This window comes from Electrophorus electricus, chromosome 6, assembly GCF_013358815.1.
Source record: "Electrophorus electricus isolate fEleEle1 chromosome 6, fEleEle1.pri, whole genome shotgun sequence".
In the NCBI taxonomy this organism is placed as follows: Eukaryota; Metazoa; Chordata; class Actinopteri; order Gymnotiformes; family Gymnotidae; genus Electrophorus; species Electrophorus electricus.
Window position 1 is genome coordinate 26,402,692 of NC_049540.1, and position 20,914 is coordinate 26,423,605.

General features: G+C 40.7%; 2 protein-coding genes across 12 annotated transcripts in view; one reads left to right on the top strand and one right to left on the bottom strand.

Annotated features, from left to right (window-relative positions):
• celf4 (CUGBP, Elav-like family member 4) overlaps window positions 1–2,728 on the top strand; it is a 71,386-nt gene extending 68,658 nt beyond the window's left edge. For all 9 annotated transcript variants that reach the window (XM_027003677.2, XM_027003680.2, XM_027003678.2 and 6 more), the window contains one exon: window positions 210–2,728. The gene's annotated coding sequence lies outside the window, so the exon portion shown is untranslated. The remainder of the gene's footprint in view (window positions 1–209) is intronic.
• Window positions 2,222–20,879, bottom strand: kiaa1328 (KIAA1328 ortholog). Of its 3 annotated transcripts, none has more exons than XM_027003676.2 (11): window positions 20,820–20,879; window positions 20,346–20,381; window positions 19,854–20,077; window positions 19,640–19,740; window positions 19,267–19,382; window positions 14,239–14,363; window positions 12,933–13,468; window positions 12,707–12,802; window positions 12,375–12,493; window positions 12,142–12,250; window positions 2,222–5,389 (listed from the first exon to the last, which is right to left on the bottom strand). In XM_027003676.2, the coding sequence occupies exons 1-11, from the start codon at window positions 20,869–20,871 to the stop codon at window positions 5,161–5,163; spliced, it is 1,743 nt and encodes a 580-aa protein (XP_026859477.2). In that variant the 5' UTR covers window positions 20,872–20,879; the 3' UTR covers window positions 2,222–5,160. The 3 variants fall into 3 exon arrangements, with proteins under 3 accessions (XP_026859477.2, XP_026859475.2, XP_026859476.2); XM_027003674.2 differs by having other exon boundaries at window positions 12,142–12,262; XM_027003675.2 differs by having other exon boundaries at window positions 12,142–12,262; window positions 20,346–20,375; window positions 20,820–20,877.
• Between the last annotated feature and the right edge of the window lie 35 nt (window positions 20,880–20,914).

Genomic DNA, 20,914 nt, shown 5'->3' on the forward strand with positions numbered 1-20,914 from the left:
CCAGTGTTAGCTCCGCTACACTTCTGCAAAAGATCTCACAGTATGGCTCCAGCTCGGGCTAGGGGCCTCGATCAGGGCCCCTGCTCGGGCTCCAAGCCAGCAGAGCTCAGGCCAACCTTCGCTAACTGCCGCATCTTAAATCTCCTCACCTGTGAGCGTCATAAGATTGCACGGTCAACTTATGCTGCCTTTGTGTATTATTTTTGTAGAGCTGGATCACATGTTGATAACATGAATAATGTTAATGAAACACAAAAGAACCACAAAAGGACAAGCTCGTCGCGGCTGGGGGTTTGACGTGCAGTTGGAGGTGTGTCGGACACGTGGGGATTCCTCTCACACCGCCACCGCGAAGCTCAGTGAGCCTTCAGAACCTCAGTGGCAACTCAGGAGAGCCGCCGTGTTCTACAGCCACACAGGACTCCCTTTCTGAGTCTCCACAGCCTGCCTAGCAGAAGCCCATCTCACACAGGAACACACGGACGAACCACTTAAAGACCAACAAAATATCACCAACAAAGCAGAACGCTGTAAGACCTTTGGAAAAGCCTCAGAACAAACAGACTCCAAAATCAAGGCATGAAGGGGGGAAAAATATTTTAAAAAACTAATTAAAAAAAAAAAACCTTTTGAAACCTAACTTGTGGGGTGGGAGTCATGTAATAAGGGACTTGTCTTTGAGAAAACTTTTTCAAGAACTGTTTTAAAGAAGAAAATAAAATAAAAAAAATAAAAAAATAAAAATAAAAACATTCACCTTTTTGGAAGAGCGAAACTTTTGGGAGGATGTGCCACTTCAGGACACAGACTGGCTGTGGTTGGGGATGGCCATGTTTACTTGGAGTGCCTGTCCGTTTCCAGAGGCTACAGCTGCCATGACGACCGCAGCTGCCATAGCGACTGCAGCTGCAGTCCCCTGCGAGACTTACCTGTCATTCCTTAGTTGTGTAGGGACCAAAAGACCAAACCTTTTTATCGATAACAAAAAAAAAAGACTTGTAGCTGTAACATACGCAGACCACTGCATCTCTTTTGCTGTGCCAACGGGTTTAAGAGTTGTATTTACAAAAAAAAAAAAGAGAGATCTGTATAAGTAGAATATATATGAATATATGTATAAATGCATACATATAGATTACTGATATGCTTTTAAATACTGGCAAAACTATTTCAGATGGCCCATGGAGGTCGCTCACCGCTAGTTTACAATTATTCAAAATGAAGACTATTTATTTTTTTCTCTTCTCATGTTGTCTGTGGTGGGGTGAAGGGTGCGTGGGAAGGGTTGTTCCGTGTTGCAGCCTTACCTTTTCTAGATCCACACCCCGCCCTTGTAGTTACGATTCCATCAACAAAAGGTTTGAGATATACAAACCTGTTTATATTTACCGTAGATATAATATGTATTGCAAACTTTCAAGAAATATGTATTCCTATATATGCACATGCCCTGCAAATATATGGATACATAAGATACTAATCCCAAACTCATATATATGTATTTATATGCATATATTTTATATGTGTGTATATATATATAGAACCAGCTATTCAATATGTAGAACTGTAATTTTTTTGTAGATTTTAGCTGGTGTTTGAACCACAGCTCTGCTTGGACTTAACCAATGGGAAGAGTCTCATATCTGGCAGCTCCCAAACTGCAGGCATTCCTCTTTCTGATGAACATGTATGCCAACACACACACACACACACTCACGCACGCACGCACGCACACTGAAACATATACACACAAATATGTGCGATTATTATCGATAGATGTATATATGTGCATATGCTATTGACAAATGCAAAAAGGCCTCCTCTCATTTGAGAGTTTAAAGAGAATCAGGCTTAAGAGAATCAGGAGCATTTGCACAGGAGATAGGACGGAACTCTTTGTGTTATGTTAGACATATCTGCCTCTCTGCCCTCCAGTGTATTCCGCAAGCATATACAACTATACGTCACACATTGTGTACAATATACAAACAAACAAAAAATATATATACACATATATATACAGTATTGCTCCATTCAAACTGAGAGCTGGCTTTAAATTTGGACATGGCAGGTTGGATCTCCTGCATTAGTGCATGTAGCGTTGGGCTGTCAGCAGGTTCAGGTGCGTCTCGTTACCCAGTGCCTCTGACATTAGCACTGTGCTCTGAACACTGCTAGCCGCCATTCTTTATGATGATGTCAAACTCACGGAGGCACTGCTGTTTTTTTGTTGTTTTTTTTAAAAACAAAAAAAAACCAAAAAAAACAAAACAAACCTACAGCTCCTGTAAGTAAGCCTTCAAATATCTGTCGACAAGAAACATCTGTAAAGTCTGCCATCTGTTGTAACACCCCGCTCACGACTCAAGGGACATTTTGCTTAGGGTTACAATTAAGTGGGCATTATGTACATGATTTGCAAAGGTATTGTATGAATCTACATCCGCAGTGTGTTTACAAGTGCTGCTCGAAGAGCTCAAATGTATTTTGTTAGGATAGTTTTTGCTTGGTCCTCTGGCTAAGACTTGGGGGTTGAGTTTGAAATTTCTAGACACTGGTGATTAGAAGGTAAAGCCTTTATGATTTTGTTAGGTCATGCTCTGGATTGAACTGCTGTATTATACAGATGGTAATACTGTAAATAGTCATTCTGAAACCAGTTGATTCACTTTATGGCTACAGTAAAGGGTCTGTACAGCAGCAATAGAATAAACATTTCACTTTGGAAGGAATTTGGATATGAAATCTAAAAACCAATTCACCTGCAGACAAACTCCAAGAATGTTGCATTCCACCTCATTCAGGTACGCCACCAAGGCTCTTTAGCTCACTCAGATAGGTGTATTATGAAGCACTCATCTTGCTAACAATTCCCAACTTCCTTTGTCTCCGAAGTTCTCTCTTTTGGCACCTCATTTTCTGCAGCTTTCCTTTGTCTTGCTCACCTGTCTGTCCGTCTATCACCTTGCTTTGTTAATCCAGTCCATGCAATGTTTCAGCTGCAACTGTTTACATATTCTGGAAAAAAAAAATGTATGGTTGATAACCTAGCAAGAAACAGAGCAGATGTTTTATTATTTTATTATATATAAATATATACATAAACTAATGAATATACTGTAAATGTTTTTTTTCTTTATGTTACTCTGTATATAGGTTTGCATATTTTATAGGACTTTTACTTCTATCTACACAGACTGGATGATTATGAAACTTTAAATTCTGAGTTACAACTAGTAAAAAAAATACAATCTGGTGATGAATGGAACCAGGCAAGCAGTAGTCCTTGGCATGGAAAGAGAGAGTGGGCCATGTACACAAGTCAAGGAGAACATCAAATTCAACTGAAAAAAAACCCTCCATATATCACAATCTGAAGTGCTGTCAACATGCTTATTTATTTCTCTTTATTTATTCAACTGAATTTTTTTTTTTGTGCTGCAGTATACCAACACAGATCCTTTCCCCCGTTTGTGTTTCTGTGCCAATAGTTTCTTTTTCTTTACTTATTATGAACCATAATGTATGTTTGTCATTTCAAACGAAGCCATTTTTTAAATATATATATTTTTTACATGTTTTATATTGTGGGACACAATGGATCAATGCTACTGGCAAACGTCAGAGTCCACAACTAACATTTTCTTGGGAATGTAGAACATGCTCACGACTGGTGTTGCGTTCTGCAGTGAGAACCATCTACTGTTCTAATCCATTTTGCTGTTCCACAAGCCATGTTTTCCTGCGATCTGCTCCATGCCTTTCTTGCACACGCGACACCACAACTCCCACGGAGAAACTGCACTAATCCATCCATCACCTCAGCTACTCAGACTGGAGAGCCATCCAGCCTGTGCTAGTCATATCCTTTCACACTTCTACATCCAAACAACGACAATGAAGTACAAGGCAGTAGAAATGGGAGGCCACAGCGGTATAATCAGTTTAAAAATTTTTTTTTTTTTTAAATGTTTCGAAAAACAAGAAAACACAAAAAGGAACAACTTTTCAGACATTTGAGCACAGTAGAGACTGCTGGATGTAGTGGGTGGATTATTGCCAAGCCCATCACACTGAGTGAAAGCTATTAGCAGTCAGAGCGCTTTAACTGCTCCTGCCCTGTACCTCTGAACTGCATATTTCTCTGCTCCCTGGACTCTCGTTTTGTAATTTTACTGAATGATGCGTCTCTGCTTAGCCCAATAATAAAGCACAGTCTAGAATAAACCAGCGCTATGCCCCCCCCCCGCCCCCCGATTTCATCTGTGTCTTTATACAAGCCTTGTTTATGTGTTGTTTTATCTTATTCTTTTTATTGGTTGGTAGCTCGACTGATGCAGACAGAAAGGAATATACTAGCGTATTCAAGTTAGGGTGCATCACAGAAACGTTTAGCACTAAACTTTTGATTAAATTGGACAAAAGGATCAAAAGGCACACTAAAACTGGAATTTTTCCACTAAATGCAGAAACAACTTTACATGTGTGAAATGTTTATGTTCAATGGCTCTACCAGCTTGTATCTTTTTTACTCTCCTGAAGTAAAGAATGCATGTAATATTTATATTTAAAAAAAAACAAAATCAGTACACTTATAACATTTTTTAGTTTTTGAGAAAAAAAAAAAGCCAGACAGCTTTTAGGTTCTGACAAGCCATACAGGAGCTAGGAGCTAGAGCAATTAACATTCCACTTAATATGAACATTTTTTCCTAACTGTACTGTAACTATCCCTTTAAAAGGGATGTGTATGTAGATTAGACCATTTTAGTTCAGCATAATCACATAAATTCAGCCACAATATACTTAGCTTGAACCACAGAGAGTACAAAACTGTTACAAGAATAAATACGTGTTTATTAACATCAGATTAAATGTTAAAAAGAGCACCAAAAGTAAAGCCCATGATTACTTTGGCATAGGCTCACAATTAAGGCATAATAAAAACCAGTTTAATACTAACAATCGTAAAAAAAAAAAAGGCACCAGAAGCTCAGGAATGGCTTGGAAACAACATCACGCATCAGTCCAGTTCAGTTCTAGCAGTTTGTCTTCCCTCTTTAGCTTGTTAGCCATAAAGCAAGGCCTCGATCTCATGTGCAGTTCTAGCAGCCTTAGTGGGCTCTCTTCAAGGCACCAATGGGCCACGGAGCTCCCTTCTCAGCAGATAAAGAAGATGTCTTCCAGCATCTGACTCTCCTCCAAGTCTTGCTGTGAGGGCTGGCCCTGGCCTGGAGGAGAGAGCAGGGTCCTATGAATAGGCTGGGCAACACAGAGATGCTGGTGAGGGCCAGCGGGCCTTCTTTGGGAAGAAGGGCTGAGTCTGCTTCTCCCTGGGTTAGCGATGGGGCTGAAAACGTCCAACAGCTCAGTCACAGAGGAGTCCAACCTGCAAGTGAAGACCATGAGTCAGCAAAACTATGCACAAACACCAGGCCTCACATACTTCCTGGAACCTCTAGAACTAAGTTACAACAAAGCTGTATTCCAGCTCTTTGTACAGAGGTACAAGAAAAAACAATATAGTTGGGGGTAATGGAACCGTTAAATCAATCAGAGTGTAGAAGTAACATGAAAGAGGTTTTTTCCCCTTCCTCGTAAAGAAATAGAGAAAAAACAAAATGCATAAATAAAATAATAAATACACAAAGAAAGATTAATCTAATACAGATTCCATTGTTCAGTCTGGGGGCTTTATAAATTATTCAGCAAGAACAAAGTCAAACATTTGAGATATAAAACAATATTCTTTAGAAGACTTCTATAGTGGTGGTAACAGTTTTCTGTTGATTTAATGCATCAGTTTGCATCCATGTATGTGGATATGAACATCAGAAAGAGACATCATCTCTCAGTGTATGCATAGCATATTAACCCTACTTTTATGCTGGTAACATTCAATGGTCAATATGTCAATAAAATAAGTGCAAGTACTTGATATAACAAATGCATTTATTTAAACAGTAAATACTGTGCACATCAATCATGACATTTTTAAAGATGTTTTACTGGCTTTGATTAGCAAGGAGTTCCAGGAAGCAAGAACATCCTGTACCATTATACTTAAATTCCAATTTAAGATGGAGAAATATTCAAACACAAGTCTGTTAATCAAACAGGGATTTTATATCGCTGAATCAAAAACACCAAGATGAGACAATGACACACTGTTACAAAAGGTGTGTTCAGCCAATTGCTTCAATTAATTCCACAGTGAAACCATAGTACATCCAGATGTAGCAGACAAGATGGCTAGAAGCAAGTCAACAATAGCCATAAAATCCAAGCAAGTTATGCCTAACATGTTTACATCATCATGGTACATTTTATTCATATTTATGTGTATTAATTATATTTTGTGGTGCTCTAAAACACTATATTTTCAAAGGAACACTCTGGAAGGCAGTACAGCTCTTTTTAATCCTGACAGCCACTGACTCCAAGATTAGAAATGAGTTTGCCAACTCAATATATTTTCTGAATGTAATAATCCTGCCTACTTTGTCTTTAAGTTATAAAAAGACCATTAAAAGGCATACATGAAGAAAATCGGCGAGTTACAATTTAAGCACAAGTAAAAGTCATAAAAGTAAATGTTGGGATAACAGCACATTCCCAGAAATGCCAGAATGTAAACATTACTTCCCATATCCCGCATGAATAAAAGAATGGAAGGTTGACACATGCATGATAATATATGTATATCTAATTTTATTGCAATAAGTGGATCGCCTATGTCAATATCAAGCTAACATTTCTCCATACATCAATGTTTGAGAAAATAAAGAGTGGGACTGTACAAGTAAGTGCAGAAAGACTAGGGGAATAGTTGATGGGGTGGGACTTTGGCCACGTTCCCTCTCGAAATGTGAGAATTTGCATTTTTATTTGTTGATTTATTTAACGGACAGGCTTCTCAAACAGCCATCCATCAACAGACGACACTGCTGTATGAATAATGCATCGCTTACCGCCGGTCACAATCTATAACAAGGCAAGGGGGGCATAGTTTGGAGGGGTGCACAGGTAGGAGGATATGGCTGGAGAGAATGCTAATGTCTTTGGCAGTCATATCTACCCAGCACCCATTGCTTTTCACAAGGTTCACTGCCAAGTGACCATGAGACATTAATATCACTTAAGCGAGGGCCTTGCTAATCCCTGCTCTTCCTCTACCGTCTTATTTGACAGTTCACAGAAATGAGATGATGGACAAATGCAGCCTTAAAGCTCCAATCAGCAGCTGAGGGAGGGGTCAGGCTGTGAGGAATTTCCAGGCTCTGCTTCACTAAAGCCAAACAAAAGGCCGTTTATCAGTTTCCTCTTCTTTAGACTGCAGTAATTTTACCACTCTCATTAAAAATGTGTGTCACACTTGACTGCTCCTTTCATTTGCAGACCAAACAGCAATATAAAAGTCCTAAACTGGCAATTGCCGACAAACTGCATGTCAATTTCCTCCAAATCAATAGCTGGCAAAAGGTGGGGAGGAGGGGCAGGGTCCATAGGCAGGAGAACTCTCATTACTTACTTGCTCTATCAGAAGCATGCTGAACCTTTTTACTAAGATTACAGAATTACGAATGACTTTTTCCCCCCTTTGAAAAAAGCCTACAAGTGGTCGAGTTCAATTTAAAGCAAAAAGGTTGCTATAGGTCAAAAATTGGATAGACACCGTTTTGGCACCAGTCCTGAATAAAAATAAAAATGCTACTTTTTTCCCTGAAAAGCTCCACAAATTTCTGAAGCGAAAGGGACCACAATGATCTGTCTACATGCAGCCTAAACCAAACAAGCACCTTAAAGTGGTCTTCAAATCCAGAGTCTGCTACTTGACATAGAAATAACCAAACCTGCTAAGCTGCTGGTTGGCAATAAACGCCACCACTAAAACCCTGTGGTACCCTCAGAACACAAGAACACAACTGAATGGGGAAATAAAAAGGTTCACCTTTCACCCATAAAGGTGAGGATGTTGTGACTAATCACAAGATCACACAGACAGCTTGAAAAAATGCGGTGGCAATTACAAAAGAAGTGCTGTGCAAGAATACTTCTAGACTGATTCAAAGCTACAATTTATTTTGTAACAAACCTTCATATATTAATATCAATATATATGTATTAATTGCTTAAATAGGAATTTATTAAATGCTGGACCCCATAATCATAGGGTGGATATAACAAAGTGAGGATGGCCAGTAGTCAACCCAAGCCTGCCTGGCTTCCAACAAAACCTGTCTCTCAAAACCAAAACCCATAAGATGACAAGCTTTATTGATTTTCTCAAATCAGATTCACCATTGAATAATGCAAAAGAAGCCCCAGGACAGTGGACTACAATTAAATATTTATTGTCCATACATAAGCTAACTTTTCACAGAGCTTGTTAGCTTAAGGAGCATCATGTCAATGGAGTCCAGGCCCCAGGATTAGAATAGCTAACATACTACACTCTAAATGTATTAGAATACAGGTTCTGGGCAGGTGGGTATGAAAAGGACATTCTTTGAAGAAAAGGGAAAAAAAAAAAAAAAAACAATGTAAAAATCAGGTGAATCGCTGTCAACTAAAAAGCATAACTTTTAATACATTTTCACACACGAGAGAGGGATAGTCAATTCAAGATCCTCTGGCCAACTTCCACAAAACACCATTTAAGCCTATGGCTCTGGTCAGGTTTTCTGAAACACACAGAGCACCTTACATGGAAATTGCAAGTTTTGAAGAAAGTATTACTCACTTATCAAACACAGAGTGCATCTGCTTTATAAATCAATTTCAAGCTGCTTAACTGAATGTATGATCTGGAGTGAATCTCCTATTCCTCTCCTAGTTCAAATCCTAAGATCCTGCATGTAGGCTACTGGACTCCCGGGTCACAGATACCCTTCATAACAATGAACTGAGAATTTCAATGTGAAAAGAACACTCAAGACACTTTTGCTGATCATTAACACAGGCACTATGGTTGTCTTATTTTGAGAGATAAATGTGGAGTACATAGGATGATGAGAATCCCCATCTCTGTCAGTTCCCTCGTTTTCCAGATATACCATACATATAAATCACAGCCATATGCAAAATAGACTAATTCATTTAGCTTCAAAGAAGCTGGAGCATAGATATCAAAAAAGAGATTGCATTAATAAAAAATATTCACAATACATATTGAAAGAAAATGGCAATTAGTTTGCCCGACAGTATATTCTTTCTGTGATCATAAAACAGCAAGAAGTCTTTACAAATGACTTACAAATATTCCGCATTTTCCAGAGGATGGCATACTAAGACGTACTTGGGCTCACTCAGAGAGAGTTTGGGGGGGGGGGGGGGGGGGACATGCTGTCACATTAATTACCTTTCCACGTTAAAGGGAAACGGTAATGAATTTCCTTCCTTTCTCATAGAGTGTCTCGCGCTAGCGGTCAGTGATTCATTCTCTGCCTCTCTCTTTCTCATTAAGTGGGGGGAGGATGTGCGTTCCCATCCTGGGCTGGAGAACTCTGTTCAATTACACCTGCTGCTGAGGCCTGCTACGCCAGCTAATGGGACTCAGCTTGGCTCCTGTCAGCCTCAACGCTAGCCGGCAAAAATCTTCATTTAGCTCATCAAACAGAGGCTGCATCAGAATCAGACCAGGCCTCTTTCCGGTCGCCATTTTCGCCACATACATCTCTCCTACCGACTTCACATCCATCTGTTCTTTTCATAGCATACAAAAAGCTCCATCATATAAGCATTTCCCAGAACAGTAATGCATACACCACCCTGCTCTGCACAGTTAGTGGGCTCCCCTGCTGTGGTGTTCAGCCTAAACTGCTGTCTATTACCAGTCCTTTCACTGCTTCCAAAACCACGGTTATAAATTGTATTTATTTGAATGGCTCTGTCATTGGATTTGTTCAGTACTGCTTTTCTGTTGAGCACTGTATTTTTGTACATGGAAATAACAACCTCTCCATTGCTGAGTGGTCCTCAAGTCACCGAAGTGTCAAAGGCAGAAAATAAATGTATTGCTGATGAAAAGCCACTTTACCACATCAGAACCATTTGCACCACAACAAAAACATGGACAAGAATTTATTGCTGTCTGAATCCACAGGCATTTGGGGAAAAAAAAAAAAAAAAAAAATGAAGAAGCTAACCCATCCACCTGGCCTCTAACACTTAATATTTACTATTAATTTGTTAGTTGCTGAAAATGCACTCTGAAGTGCCAGAAAAACTGGAACAAACAAGCCTATGCAAAATACATAGCAACGCCACCTATGCACGTCATCGGTTGCATCAGCCAGTGTGTATATAAAACGGCAGACATCTATGGAAGCTTCTAAAGCTGTTTCCACTATGAGAATGTCAAGTTATCACAATTTAAGTGATTTTCAACAAAGTTTAAAAGCTGGAGTATGTGAGATGGACATTTGTTGAATGGAAATGAGTAGCCTGGTCTGATAAGTCACATTTCCAATGATTTTGGGCAGATGGAAGGATCCATGTGTGGAGAAAACCCCATGAAGCCATGGATCCCGCATGTCAGCAGTGGACTGTAGAGGCTGGTGGTGGTTCCATAATGGTATGGGATTTGGCTATCTGGCATTCCATGGGATCCCAGTACGTTTACAAACGTCTCTGACAGGTGAACGCTATGTGTCCTTCCCTTCTGATAAGTTATGTTCCGTTCATGTCCTGCATTCATTCTGATGGATTTCGCCTCTTCCAACAGGACACATGTCTACAGACAACAAATTATGGTTAAAGGATCACTCATCTGAGTTTGGGGATTTGCCATTCCCACCTAAGTCACCAGATCGCAACGTTATCAAACACATCAAGGATGCCACGCAACGCACTGTGGAACACAGAAATCCTACACCTCGGAATACAACAGAATTGTAGACTGTCCTGCAAGCAGTATGGTGCTCACTGCCCACAGAATATTTACGCAAGATGCTGGAGTCCATGCCTCGTCGTATTCCTGCAGTCATACGCTCCTTTGGGGGACCTACCAAGTATTAGACTGGTGGACCAATTTTTAGGGCACTTCAGAGTATGTTGGTACATAGTTTAAGCTTACTCTCAAGTATATTTTTTAGAAAAATCCTCTCCATTGGGGCAAGCAAGTTCCAACATGAAAGAGGATTGCAAAAATCCAAAAAGAACACTGCCTGGTTGAGTATTTTAAAGTAGGCTTCAGATGACATTTAAAAAGCAGATAATGCAATCTGTAGCAAAGGCTGGAAGCAACCACAGAACTTGGGTCTTGCAGGCAAAAAACCAAAGAGCAAACTCTCTCGCACAGCAACCAAAGCACACATTTACCTTCCTGAGGGTGTCCGTTACACCACCCTCTCCTTTAGGTAGTGACGTCTGTGTCACACTGCCTTCACATTCAGTGTAGTGCACCCCTGCAGTTCACATTTTCTGTGTTTCCCTCACGCATCCACCCTTCATTGCAGGGTCACACCCATACCACTCACTAGGGGTTCACACTGGGCTTTGTACCATCATCTCACAGCAGTGGAGCTCCTTTAACCAGCTGCATGTTCCTTATGGCTTTGCAGTATCATCCCACTTCTGAAACCATTTGTAGAGAAGACTGAGATGGTAGCCTTGAACCAAGGACCCACCAGTCTTTGTCCAGTGTACTCGAACCACCAGACCAAAGAGCAAGCTCTCTGGCAGAACAGCCAGAGTACCCCTTTTACCTTCCTGGGTGACGGTCTCTGTGACACAATCCAGAGAAACAAGTACCAAACACTCTCCAAATGTTTTCTATAATGATTAATGGATGCCTTGAAAAACTAATCAAAAGACAACTGTCAAAAACTATATCAAAAGATTAAACATGCAGTTTACGAGTTAGGAGTGAAATCTAGCTCAGTCAAATAAACAGACATCAGCAAAGCATAGAGGGTTGTTAGATGGCAACCTCTCATATTCCCACAGACATTCACCATATGGTATTTGATAGCCTGCAGTAAAAAAAAAACCTTTTTTTGTCAGACGTGATAGGCAAGACTCGATGAACATTCCTTCAGTTATTTTTCACCCATCATAGGTGGACCTAACAGAAGTGGATGTTTTTAATTGGACCTCTAATTCTTAATTTTGCTTAATGTAGAAGTTATACTAACTTACCTGGGGGCCCCAGGGGTTTTGAGGTCACTGATGGGCAAAGCCTGGGATGGAGTAGACTTCTGTGAGATGCAAGAATGCACAGGAGAGGTGGCCACATCCTTTTTGGATACTGCAGACAGCTCTTAAGGAAAGAACACATTAAAGAGAGTGGAAGAAGGGTGTGAAAAAAATTCTATAATCTTCCATCTGCTTTTTTTTTTTTTTTTTTAAATAACTACACAAATACACCTTACCGTGTGAAAGTATGGGGCCAGGTGGTTGAACGTTCCCACCGCTAACCTGTGGTTGAAAATCATTTAAAGGCTGTCTGACAGTTCTCTGCAAGGCTTGCCGACCTCCCTCCTTACCTTCACTGCAGGATCAAACAGAGAATATAAAAGTAAGACAGTTTTAAGAGACAACAGCCTGGTGGTGCATTCCCTGATACAATTACTGAAATAGCACCTAAAGTTTTATTTTTCTAAGGTGATAGATAAAAGCTAACGCTTAAAAACTAAAATAAATAAAGAATTTTAAAAATAAATAACAAAAAAAACAAAACCACGAAGAATTCTGCATGGTTTACCTGTGTGCATCTACAGACACACAGGGATGAGGATTTTTATCAATTTTTTTTCCATCAAAGAGCTGCTCCAATTCTGCTGTAGCTGCATGCTGGAACCTGCATATAGACAGTACTGTGTTACCAAAGCTTTTCCCTGGAAGAAGTTACAGAAGTTAAGCACTTTGTCCAAGCACAGGCTTGTTAAACATGGAGAGGTTGTCAGGGTTCAGCATGTAATTTGCCATACTTGTGATAGTCGAGACGGGATTGTCGGAGCTCTTGGTTCTGTTTGAGCAGCCTCTCCTCTTGCTGAGCAAGTCGAGCTTGCAGTTTCTCTCTCTCCACCTCCAGCTGTTTCTTTTGAAGAAGCAAGCGCTGCCTCTTCTCCTCCCAGTCCTCCCTCCCAAGAGGAGGCGCTGTCTCACTGAGCTCTGCTCTGCATTTGTTACCATTCTCTAGTCCCAGGCCATGGCGTGAACCCCTAGGCACTGTGGCTCCACATGGCCACACAGCATCACTGGCCAACTGCTCCCGTTTTGAGTGTCTATCAGGTCTAGACACACTTAAGCCTCCTCCTGGGCACCTGCAGGCACCTGAGGTGCAACCATCATGGCCACTCTCATGTTGCCCTCTGCAAGGTGATGGCACAGAAAACGAGGTATTTGAGATCCCTTCTCTTCTGCCTCTAGTTCCGGAGGAAGCAAGATACAAGTAGGAGCCATCCAGAGCCGACGCCTTCCCTCCCCCAGCCGGTCTGCTGAGAGCTTGCTCACTGTTGGCCATCTGTGGAGACAAGGAGAGACAGTGAGGACAAAACTCAATATCCATACTGATTTCATGCAGAAAAAACAATGGCCACAAAGACTCTCATGAAAGGAGTGAGTGAGAATGACGTGGCTAGATTCCATACCAGTAAATGCAATAACACAAGGTCATCCAAACAAGAGATAAACATTCAGGTTAAAGGGGAAGTGAACGCCTCCAAGAGGACAGAAGTGGGCTGCTGACTAATTCAAGAGGAGGTCATGGGGCATGCAAACGGGCATTACTCACAGCCAAGGTCAAGAGATGAACTTATTTTTTCTCGCTACTACAGTGAAAGAAGGCAGAAGAAGAACTGAGCCTGTGGCTTAACTAACTGTAGCCAGCACCAGTGTGCACAGTCTAGCTCTAGACTTGCTGTTTATACTACATAACTTTAATTAGTCAGTATAAAGGGCCATTGTCTCATTTCCTAATTGTTTGCGGTATCCTATTATGAACAACCTTATTTATAGTGCTCATATAGCATGCACCAATTACTGATAAACTGCTTGTGGTCACTGTTGTGCATACAAAAATTATTATGTACTGAATACAGGTCATTTAAAAAGAAAGTACAAAGTCTAAGAAAATTTTAATTATAAAAGGTAGAAAGTTCTATGGCACGTTTACATGTGTGTTCACGTGCACGCACACACACACACACATGCGATACACGCACACACACACACACACACACACACACACGCGATACACACACACACACACACACACAAAAACACACACCTGACCTTGCTGTGGGAACGAGACTGCGTGAGCTGGGCGATGGACTGGTTGAGTTTCTCCTGCTGCTGGGAGAGGTAGTGCTGATAGAGACCCAGCAGTTCCTGACACTCCCTGTACTGCTGCTGCAAGCCTGTAGCCTGGGGTCAAGAGTCAATACACACTGAATAACTTCACTACTATACCCACTTAAGACTGATACCACCCTGCTCCTCAGCCATGATAAACCAATTGGCTTTCCTTCCTAATGCTGAGCAGGTGAGAAAAAAACGTACAAAAGTACAAAAAAAGAAAAAGGCAAAGCAGAACCTGATTTCCGAAGCCCTGGGCTATCCAGTGCATAAAAAAATATATGCTAGATTTTAGCACTAGAAAGACATTAGCTATGTAGGAGACACTGTTAAAAAAAAGCAGGAAAAACACAACCGTGCAGTTGAAAGGCACTGAACATCAGCAATACTCCCACAGAACTGTTAGAAAGAGTTAACAGATCTTCTCCCAAGGACTCTCTCAGAGTAGTGTTCACTACAGGTATGAAAATAAATCAGGATTATATATCAGCGACACAAGGAGGTCCGAAGTCACCCATTATGGCTTATAGCATGATTGAATCCGAGCAGCCAGTGCCTGAAGTTTGCCTTTTTAGAAAAGTGCAGACAATGAGGAAAAAGCACCGAGACACAGAGACACTGCTAGGGGAAGATAGCAGTTTCTTCAGGGCGAGGGCATCACAGACTCCTCCATCTGGGTCTGGCTGGCCAGGGTAAGGCACAGTGCCAGGCTGAGAGACAGGGAGTTGGCCCGCACACAAGCTGCGGCAAAAACAGACCCGATCTGGAGCAGAACCACTGCTACGCTGGGTGGGCCGGCTAATGACAGCATGACATAGCCAGCTCAGCGTCTCTCTCTTTCTGTCTTCTCTCTCCGTGAGACACTCAGTCACGCACGCACACACACACAAACAAATGCAGGATTTCAGCATTTGATGGTCCTACTTTTAACTTGCAAAAGAATATAGCAGCATAAACTTTGTAAAGCTACTTCCAGTTTGGACTCTTTCAGCCAGCTTGATGAAGCCAAAGGTTGTGGACCACAACCACAGTAACTAATCCCTATAATATAGAAGAAGAAAAAAAAAAGTGAACATGTTCATCTAAGATCAGTAAAATTCAGTGAGTGACATTTCAAATTGAGCTTGCATGCATGGCCTTCAGCATAACCTCATACTGAAAGAGAATACACAGAAATATACATATTGCTCTGGAAGTCATGGTCTCTGGTTAACGCAGACGCTTCTTGTAAACGGGGCTCTTGTTTCCAAGGAGAACAGAGTGCCTGTCGGGCGCTCATTGCTCATCTCATTGATACGGCACGTCACATACAGGCATCTTTCTGCCTGCTGACAAGAGGCTTCTGATACTTCGATAGGCAGGCAGGGCGTGAACACATACATTAACAGGAGGGCGCACAGGAACGCTCAGGAACTAGTAATCTGAAGCGACTGGAGCGCAACTGATAAGATTCCCTGTGCACCCCACCATACTGGCACCTCTGTTGGCTGGCCGCCAATCCTAGCTAGGTTCCCTACATCAGGAAAGGAAAGCTGGAGTGATGGCTTCTCCTCCCCCCATCCAAAAATACACAAAATCAGAGTTTGCATTCGATATTTCAGACAGGTGCTGTCAACATGATTCACTCCCCTGTCAGCCATGTGCAGAAATGAAATAATAAAATCCACCTCAAGGTGGAACAAAAATCTTGCTGAAAAGAATATTTTAACAGCCCATTCCCAGTGCCAAGATGGTCTCGTCTGTCTGGTTATGTGTCTATGCTGTGATGTAAATCACTAAGAGGACAATCTACCCGAGAGCGATATTTTTCTTACTTTGATTTCATGTAACATTTTTTATTACATTTTTTTCTAGGAAAATTTGGTTGGTTATTTACAGTTAGAACACTTGGAAAAGTAATCATTCATGAAGAACATTTATTCTGAAGCTAATTCAGAAGTTCTTGCTCTAACAAAGTAGCAAATGATCAACAGATTCAGAACAAACAAACAAACTTTTATAAAAGTTGTTTTAGTACTACCATCTATCAATGCTATTCAAAACACTGCCACCCAAACTTTGTAGAAGATTAATGATATTGATTAATGCATTCAATTTCCCCCTTGTGTCTACTAGGGTGCTTGATGTGATTTTTTTTTAAGAACAAAGTTAGTGCTGCTCACTGTAATGGAATTTAGTGCTCAGAGTTATGGAATAGAACACCAAAATTCTAACTTTATTCTATATATAAGCTTCAAATTTCATCTCATAGGAGAAAATTTTATTATTTTTTTCCTTGCTTCTAGCCAACCATGGAAACATAACTGTGGTGATAACTGTGGTGTTGGCAGATGAGATGGCATTGACTATAAGAGAGATTATTTTACATAAAATCTTCTTAAGTGACTTTGCCTTTCACCTCCTATAGGATCAGATGGAAAATCCAGTGGATGCTGGAGGCCCTCACACAGCTTGTCTTAAATAAAAACCCTTTTTAATAGTGTTTAGAAGTTTAGTGCAAATGCCAGGACTCTGGATTAAAGTGCATTTAATTGAGCTGTGCAGTCCTAATTTCTGAGCTCTAGTGCCAATTGTACAATTTAGCAGCCAGCGATTACTCTTCATATTTCAGACCACTGGGCAAAATTGACAGTATGCTACATTCTTTGACCCGTGTCAAAGTGCCAAAAGACTGTAATGCTGCCAAACAGAGGAGTCTCAAAACTCTGAGATGTTTGTGGTGCTCAAACAGAATGACATGCTGGCACAGTCCCACTACTCATGTGATCCATTCCAGCGCTTTTAATTTAACAGACATAAAAGGCAAAATGGAGCCACACTAAGCCAAGTCTTCCAGCACAAACAGGCTCATTCAATGCACAGGACACAGACAGCATTATTTAGCCTGTAACACTGCACACAGCAGCAGCTTATGTTACATTCCACCCTCATAACAGAAATGAGGGTGGAATTTTCAGCATAACTGAACATGCTTTTAAGAGGAAGTTAAAAAGGTTTGCATATTCCTGGATCCCATATCATGTCAGCATACTACTGCCCCTTCATTTAAACATGGATATGGTTCATTACAGTGTCATAGTGTGTTTAAAATTAAGCTCCAGTAAAAAACAAAAATGTAAAAAAGATTTTTGTCTTTAACAACAATGCCCCCTGTAGTGAGGTCACAGGTATTACACAGGTAATTACAGCCCAATCTAATTCTCCAGTTTTCTCCAGACTTGCAGACTCTCGTGCACTTTAAGTGAACATTCCTCAGAAGGTCTAATTCTGCCATTCATCTGGGCCATAAAGGGGTAATGGTTATTAAATGCAAACAAATGCAACAGTGAAAACTGCACTTTTTTGCACTTACAGCCATGCAGTTTTACATGACGAGTTTGTATAACGACGCTGACCACTTCAGAAATAGTCCGAGAGCAGGATTACCTGTGATAATGAAGTCAATGAGTCCACAGACCAGAGATTTAGACTGGGCTTATGAAAATGTGGGATATCAACTACACTGAGAACACCTGCATTTGCCAATGCCTCACCAATGCCAAGCATTACATCTTAATTTGAATAAATAAAAGTCCAAAATAAAAATCTAAATAAAAGTCCACCTACATGCTACCTGAATGTTGGCTCCAAACAGCAACATTGTTAGAAACACTGCAATCAACTTCCATTCTGTGAAAGGGATGAAACCCAACTCTAACTTACTTTTTCTCTCTCCACACATGCATATGCATTCACACACCTCTACATATTTATTACTATGTGTATGAATATATATAGAGAGATGACTCAAACATTATTTAAGTTTTGTGTGAGTGTATACACGAGTGTGAAGGGGGAAAAAGATATGATCACACTTTGGAAGAATGAGTCAGGATTATACACACACAGACAGACACACACACACACACACATAGATGCATGGGGGGGGGGAGGATATATAATTCAAAAATGTGTAAGATCCACTGTCCAGGGCGAGACACAGAAAATCCATGAATATGTCCAAGCAATGACCCCCAAGGATGAACTGGTGTCGGAGCTCCTTGGACCTGACAATGGACATGTTCACCATGGAAAGCAGAGGAGGTGCCATAGCAGGATAAGCCCCTCCATGGGATGTACTACTGACAGGCAGCAGAGCCGGCTGACATAAGAACATAAGACAATCCTACACCAATGGCTGGAAAACGCAGGACAGCAGAGTCATAATCATGCAGCACAAGATCAAGCACTAAGCACTAGGTTGATCGAAGTATGGGTGTATCACATCAGAGAAGACCCAAGATGCAGACTGTGCAAAGGAGCATCTGAGACAATCCAGCACTTAGTAATAAGTGTATGTTGCTGGTAGTGAAAGCATACACTGAGAGATGCAACCCAGTGGCAGGGATCATATACAGGACCATATGCAAGGCATGTGAGCTGGACACCCCTAAGTTCAAATTGGAGGAATCACTAAGATCCCGTGGGATTTACAGATCCAGACACAAACAAGTAGTGAAAAAACCAACCAGACAGCAAGAGTAACAGATGTGGCAGTCCCAAGTGGAAGGAATATGAGAAGTTTGAAAACTATCAGGGACTGAAAGAAGAAAGAGAGAGAATGTGGAAAGTTAATACCAAGGTTGCCCCAGAGGTGATGGGGCACTTTGGGGCTTTGGCCACTAAGCTGGAGGAGTGGATCCAACAGACCTCAGGAATGACAAGATCAATCTCAGTCCAGAAGAGCGCAATTCTAGGAACAGAAAAATTCTGTGCTACATTCTCAATAACTCTGTGTGTGTGTGTGTGTAATATATATATATATATATATATATATATATATATATATATATATATATATATATATATATGGATGAGAGAGGGAGAGAGAGAACAAAATGTTTTCTGCAGTATGCGCTACCAGTATAACATTTTTACACAAATGTATGAGTGCTTCTCAAATAAAAATAAAGGGGAAAAGGATACTTTCTCTTTCTTGTATGATGAGTCGATTCTGTTCCTCTAGCTGTTGTATTTTTTTCTCAAATGTCTCTTGTTCATCTCGGAGTCTCTGCACAGATTCTTCTTTCTCCTCACTCACTCTGGGGAGTAGGGATGCCAGAACAATGGCATACAGTTACAAAGGATACCACATATAACACTTACAGCATCCATGTAAACATTAAAATTAATATGTACTAGTGTCTGCATAATTTTGTAATGTTATGCTTATTAGAGCAAAATGCATATGTCATATAACGACAATAACGCAAGACCTTCAAGGATGTTACCAAAACAGTTTTCTAAATAAGCATCATTTATACATTCAGCAGGCCTCATGCATCAAAAGGTCTTATACCTGGCCAGCTCCTCAATCAGACTGGCAATACGGCGCTTGTCTTCTGGGCAGAGATCCTTAAGTGAAGCCTTGCTTTTGGCTTGAGATCTATTAGGCAGTGCCTGTACACAAGGGAAAAGGAACAGATTCTAATTATTACTTATGCTCTTTGTTTTTCAAACAATATCTCAGTACTTCCATGAGTGAGGACACTGAAAGCAAATCTATGTTCTACCTGAGGTGGTTCTGACACCTGATGAAGGGTTTTGGATTTAGCAGAAAAATCCGTGGCCTTCTGCACTGCCGACTCAGCGAAAAGTGGCTCTACAGCAACGTGTGATGTGAACAAGTCTAATTTCTTCCCACTCTTCCCTTCCTTATTTAAGGAGAATTTCCCTTTGACTTTCCTGTCTTTACTGCTTATGGATGCAGCCTTAACACCCATCTTCTTGCTCATTCCTGAAAGAGGCACAAGGCAAGTGAATAACCTCACACTTCTACTTTACATCAATACACCTCAGTATAGTATTAAAGAACTTCAGTATAGGAACAGTCTTGTCACCTGACCTTACCTTTATCTTTAAAGTGGATAAGGGGAAATTTATTTATAAATGTGCACCGGAAGGAACAGTACAAAGAATAGTGTAGGAAAGGCCAGTGGAGCGCAGATAAAACTTTGCTATCTAAACTGATGCTACTAACTACGTTGCTTTCTAGTTTGTCTTACCTGAAACGTACACTCTCGGCTGCTCGTCGTCTGATTCTGTTCAAGTCAAGCGATATTATACATGCATGTGTTGTTTCCACTGTAAATAAGGCAATATATGCACAAACGTTCTCATTTTCCTTTTAAAATTATTAATCTATAGCTCTCATGTCAACAAAATACAAGCTTATAGGTTACTAACGCTAAGTAGCTAAACTTTAATTCGCCAAGTTGTCCAGTTGGATAAGGGTTTGGCTAAATTAGTTACGATATACTTAACTTAGCTGTTTGTGTCGATGTTGCCACAGTAAGACAAAACAGCTAGCTAGCGTTAGCTCAGTTATTTAGCTGGTAGCTAGCCAGCAGGGAGCTCGTCAACTTAACGAAACCATTCGGCTCAACCATTTCACAGTTAATGACACTTTAAAACATAGCTATCAAAAACATCCAAAGTAAACACGGGCAGACAAAGAATGAATTCACTGGCAAGGATACTGTCATCTATCCAGTAAATTTCAGAGTTTCTGACTTCGGCAACAGCGGCCATATTGAAGCAACCGCCACTTCCAGAGTCATTTACAAAACCCCGC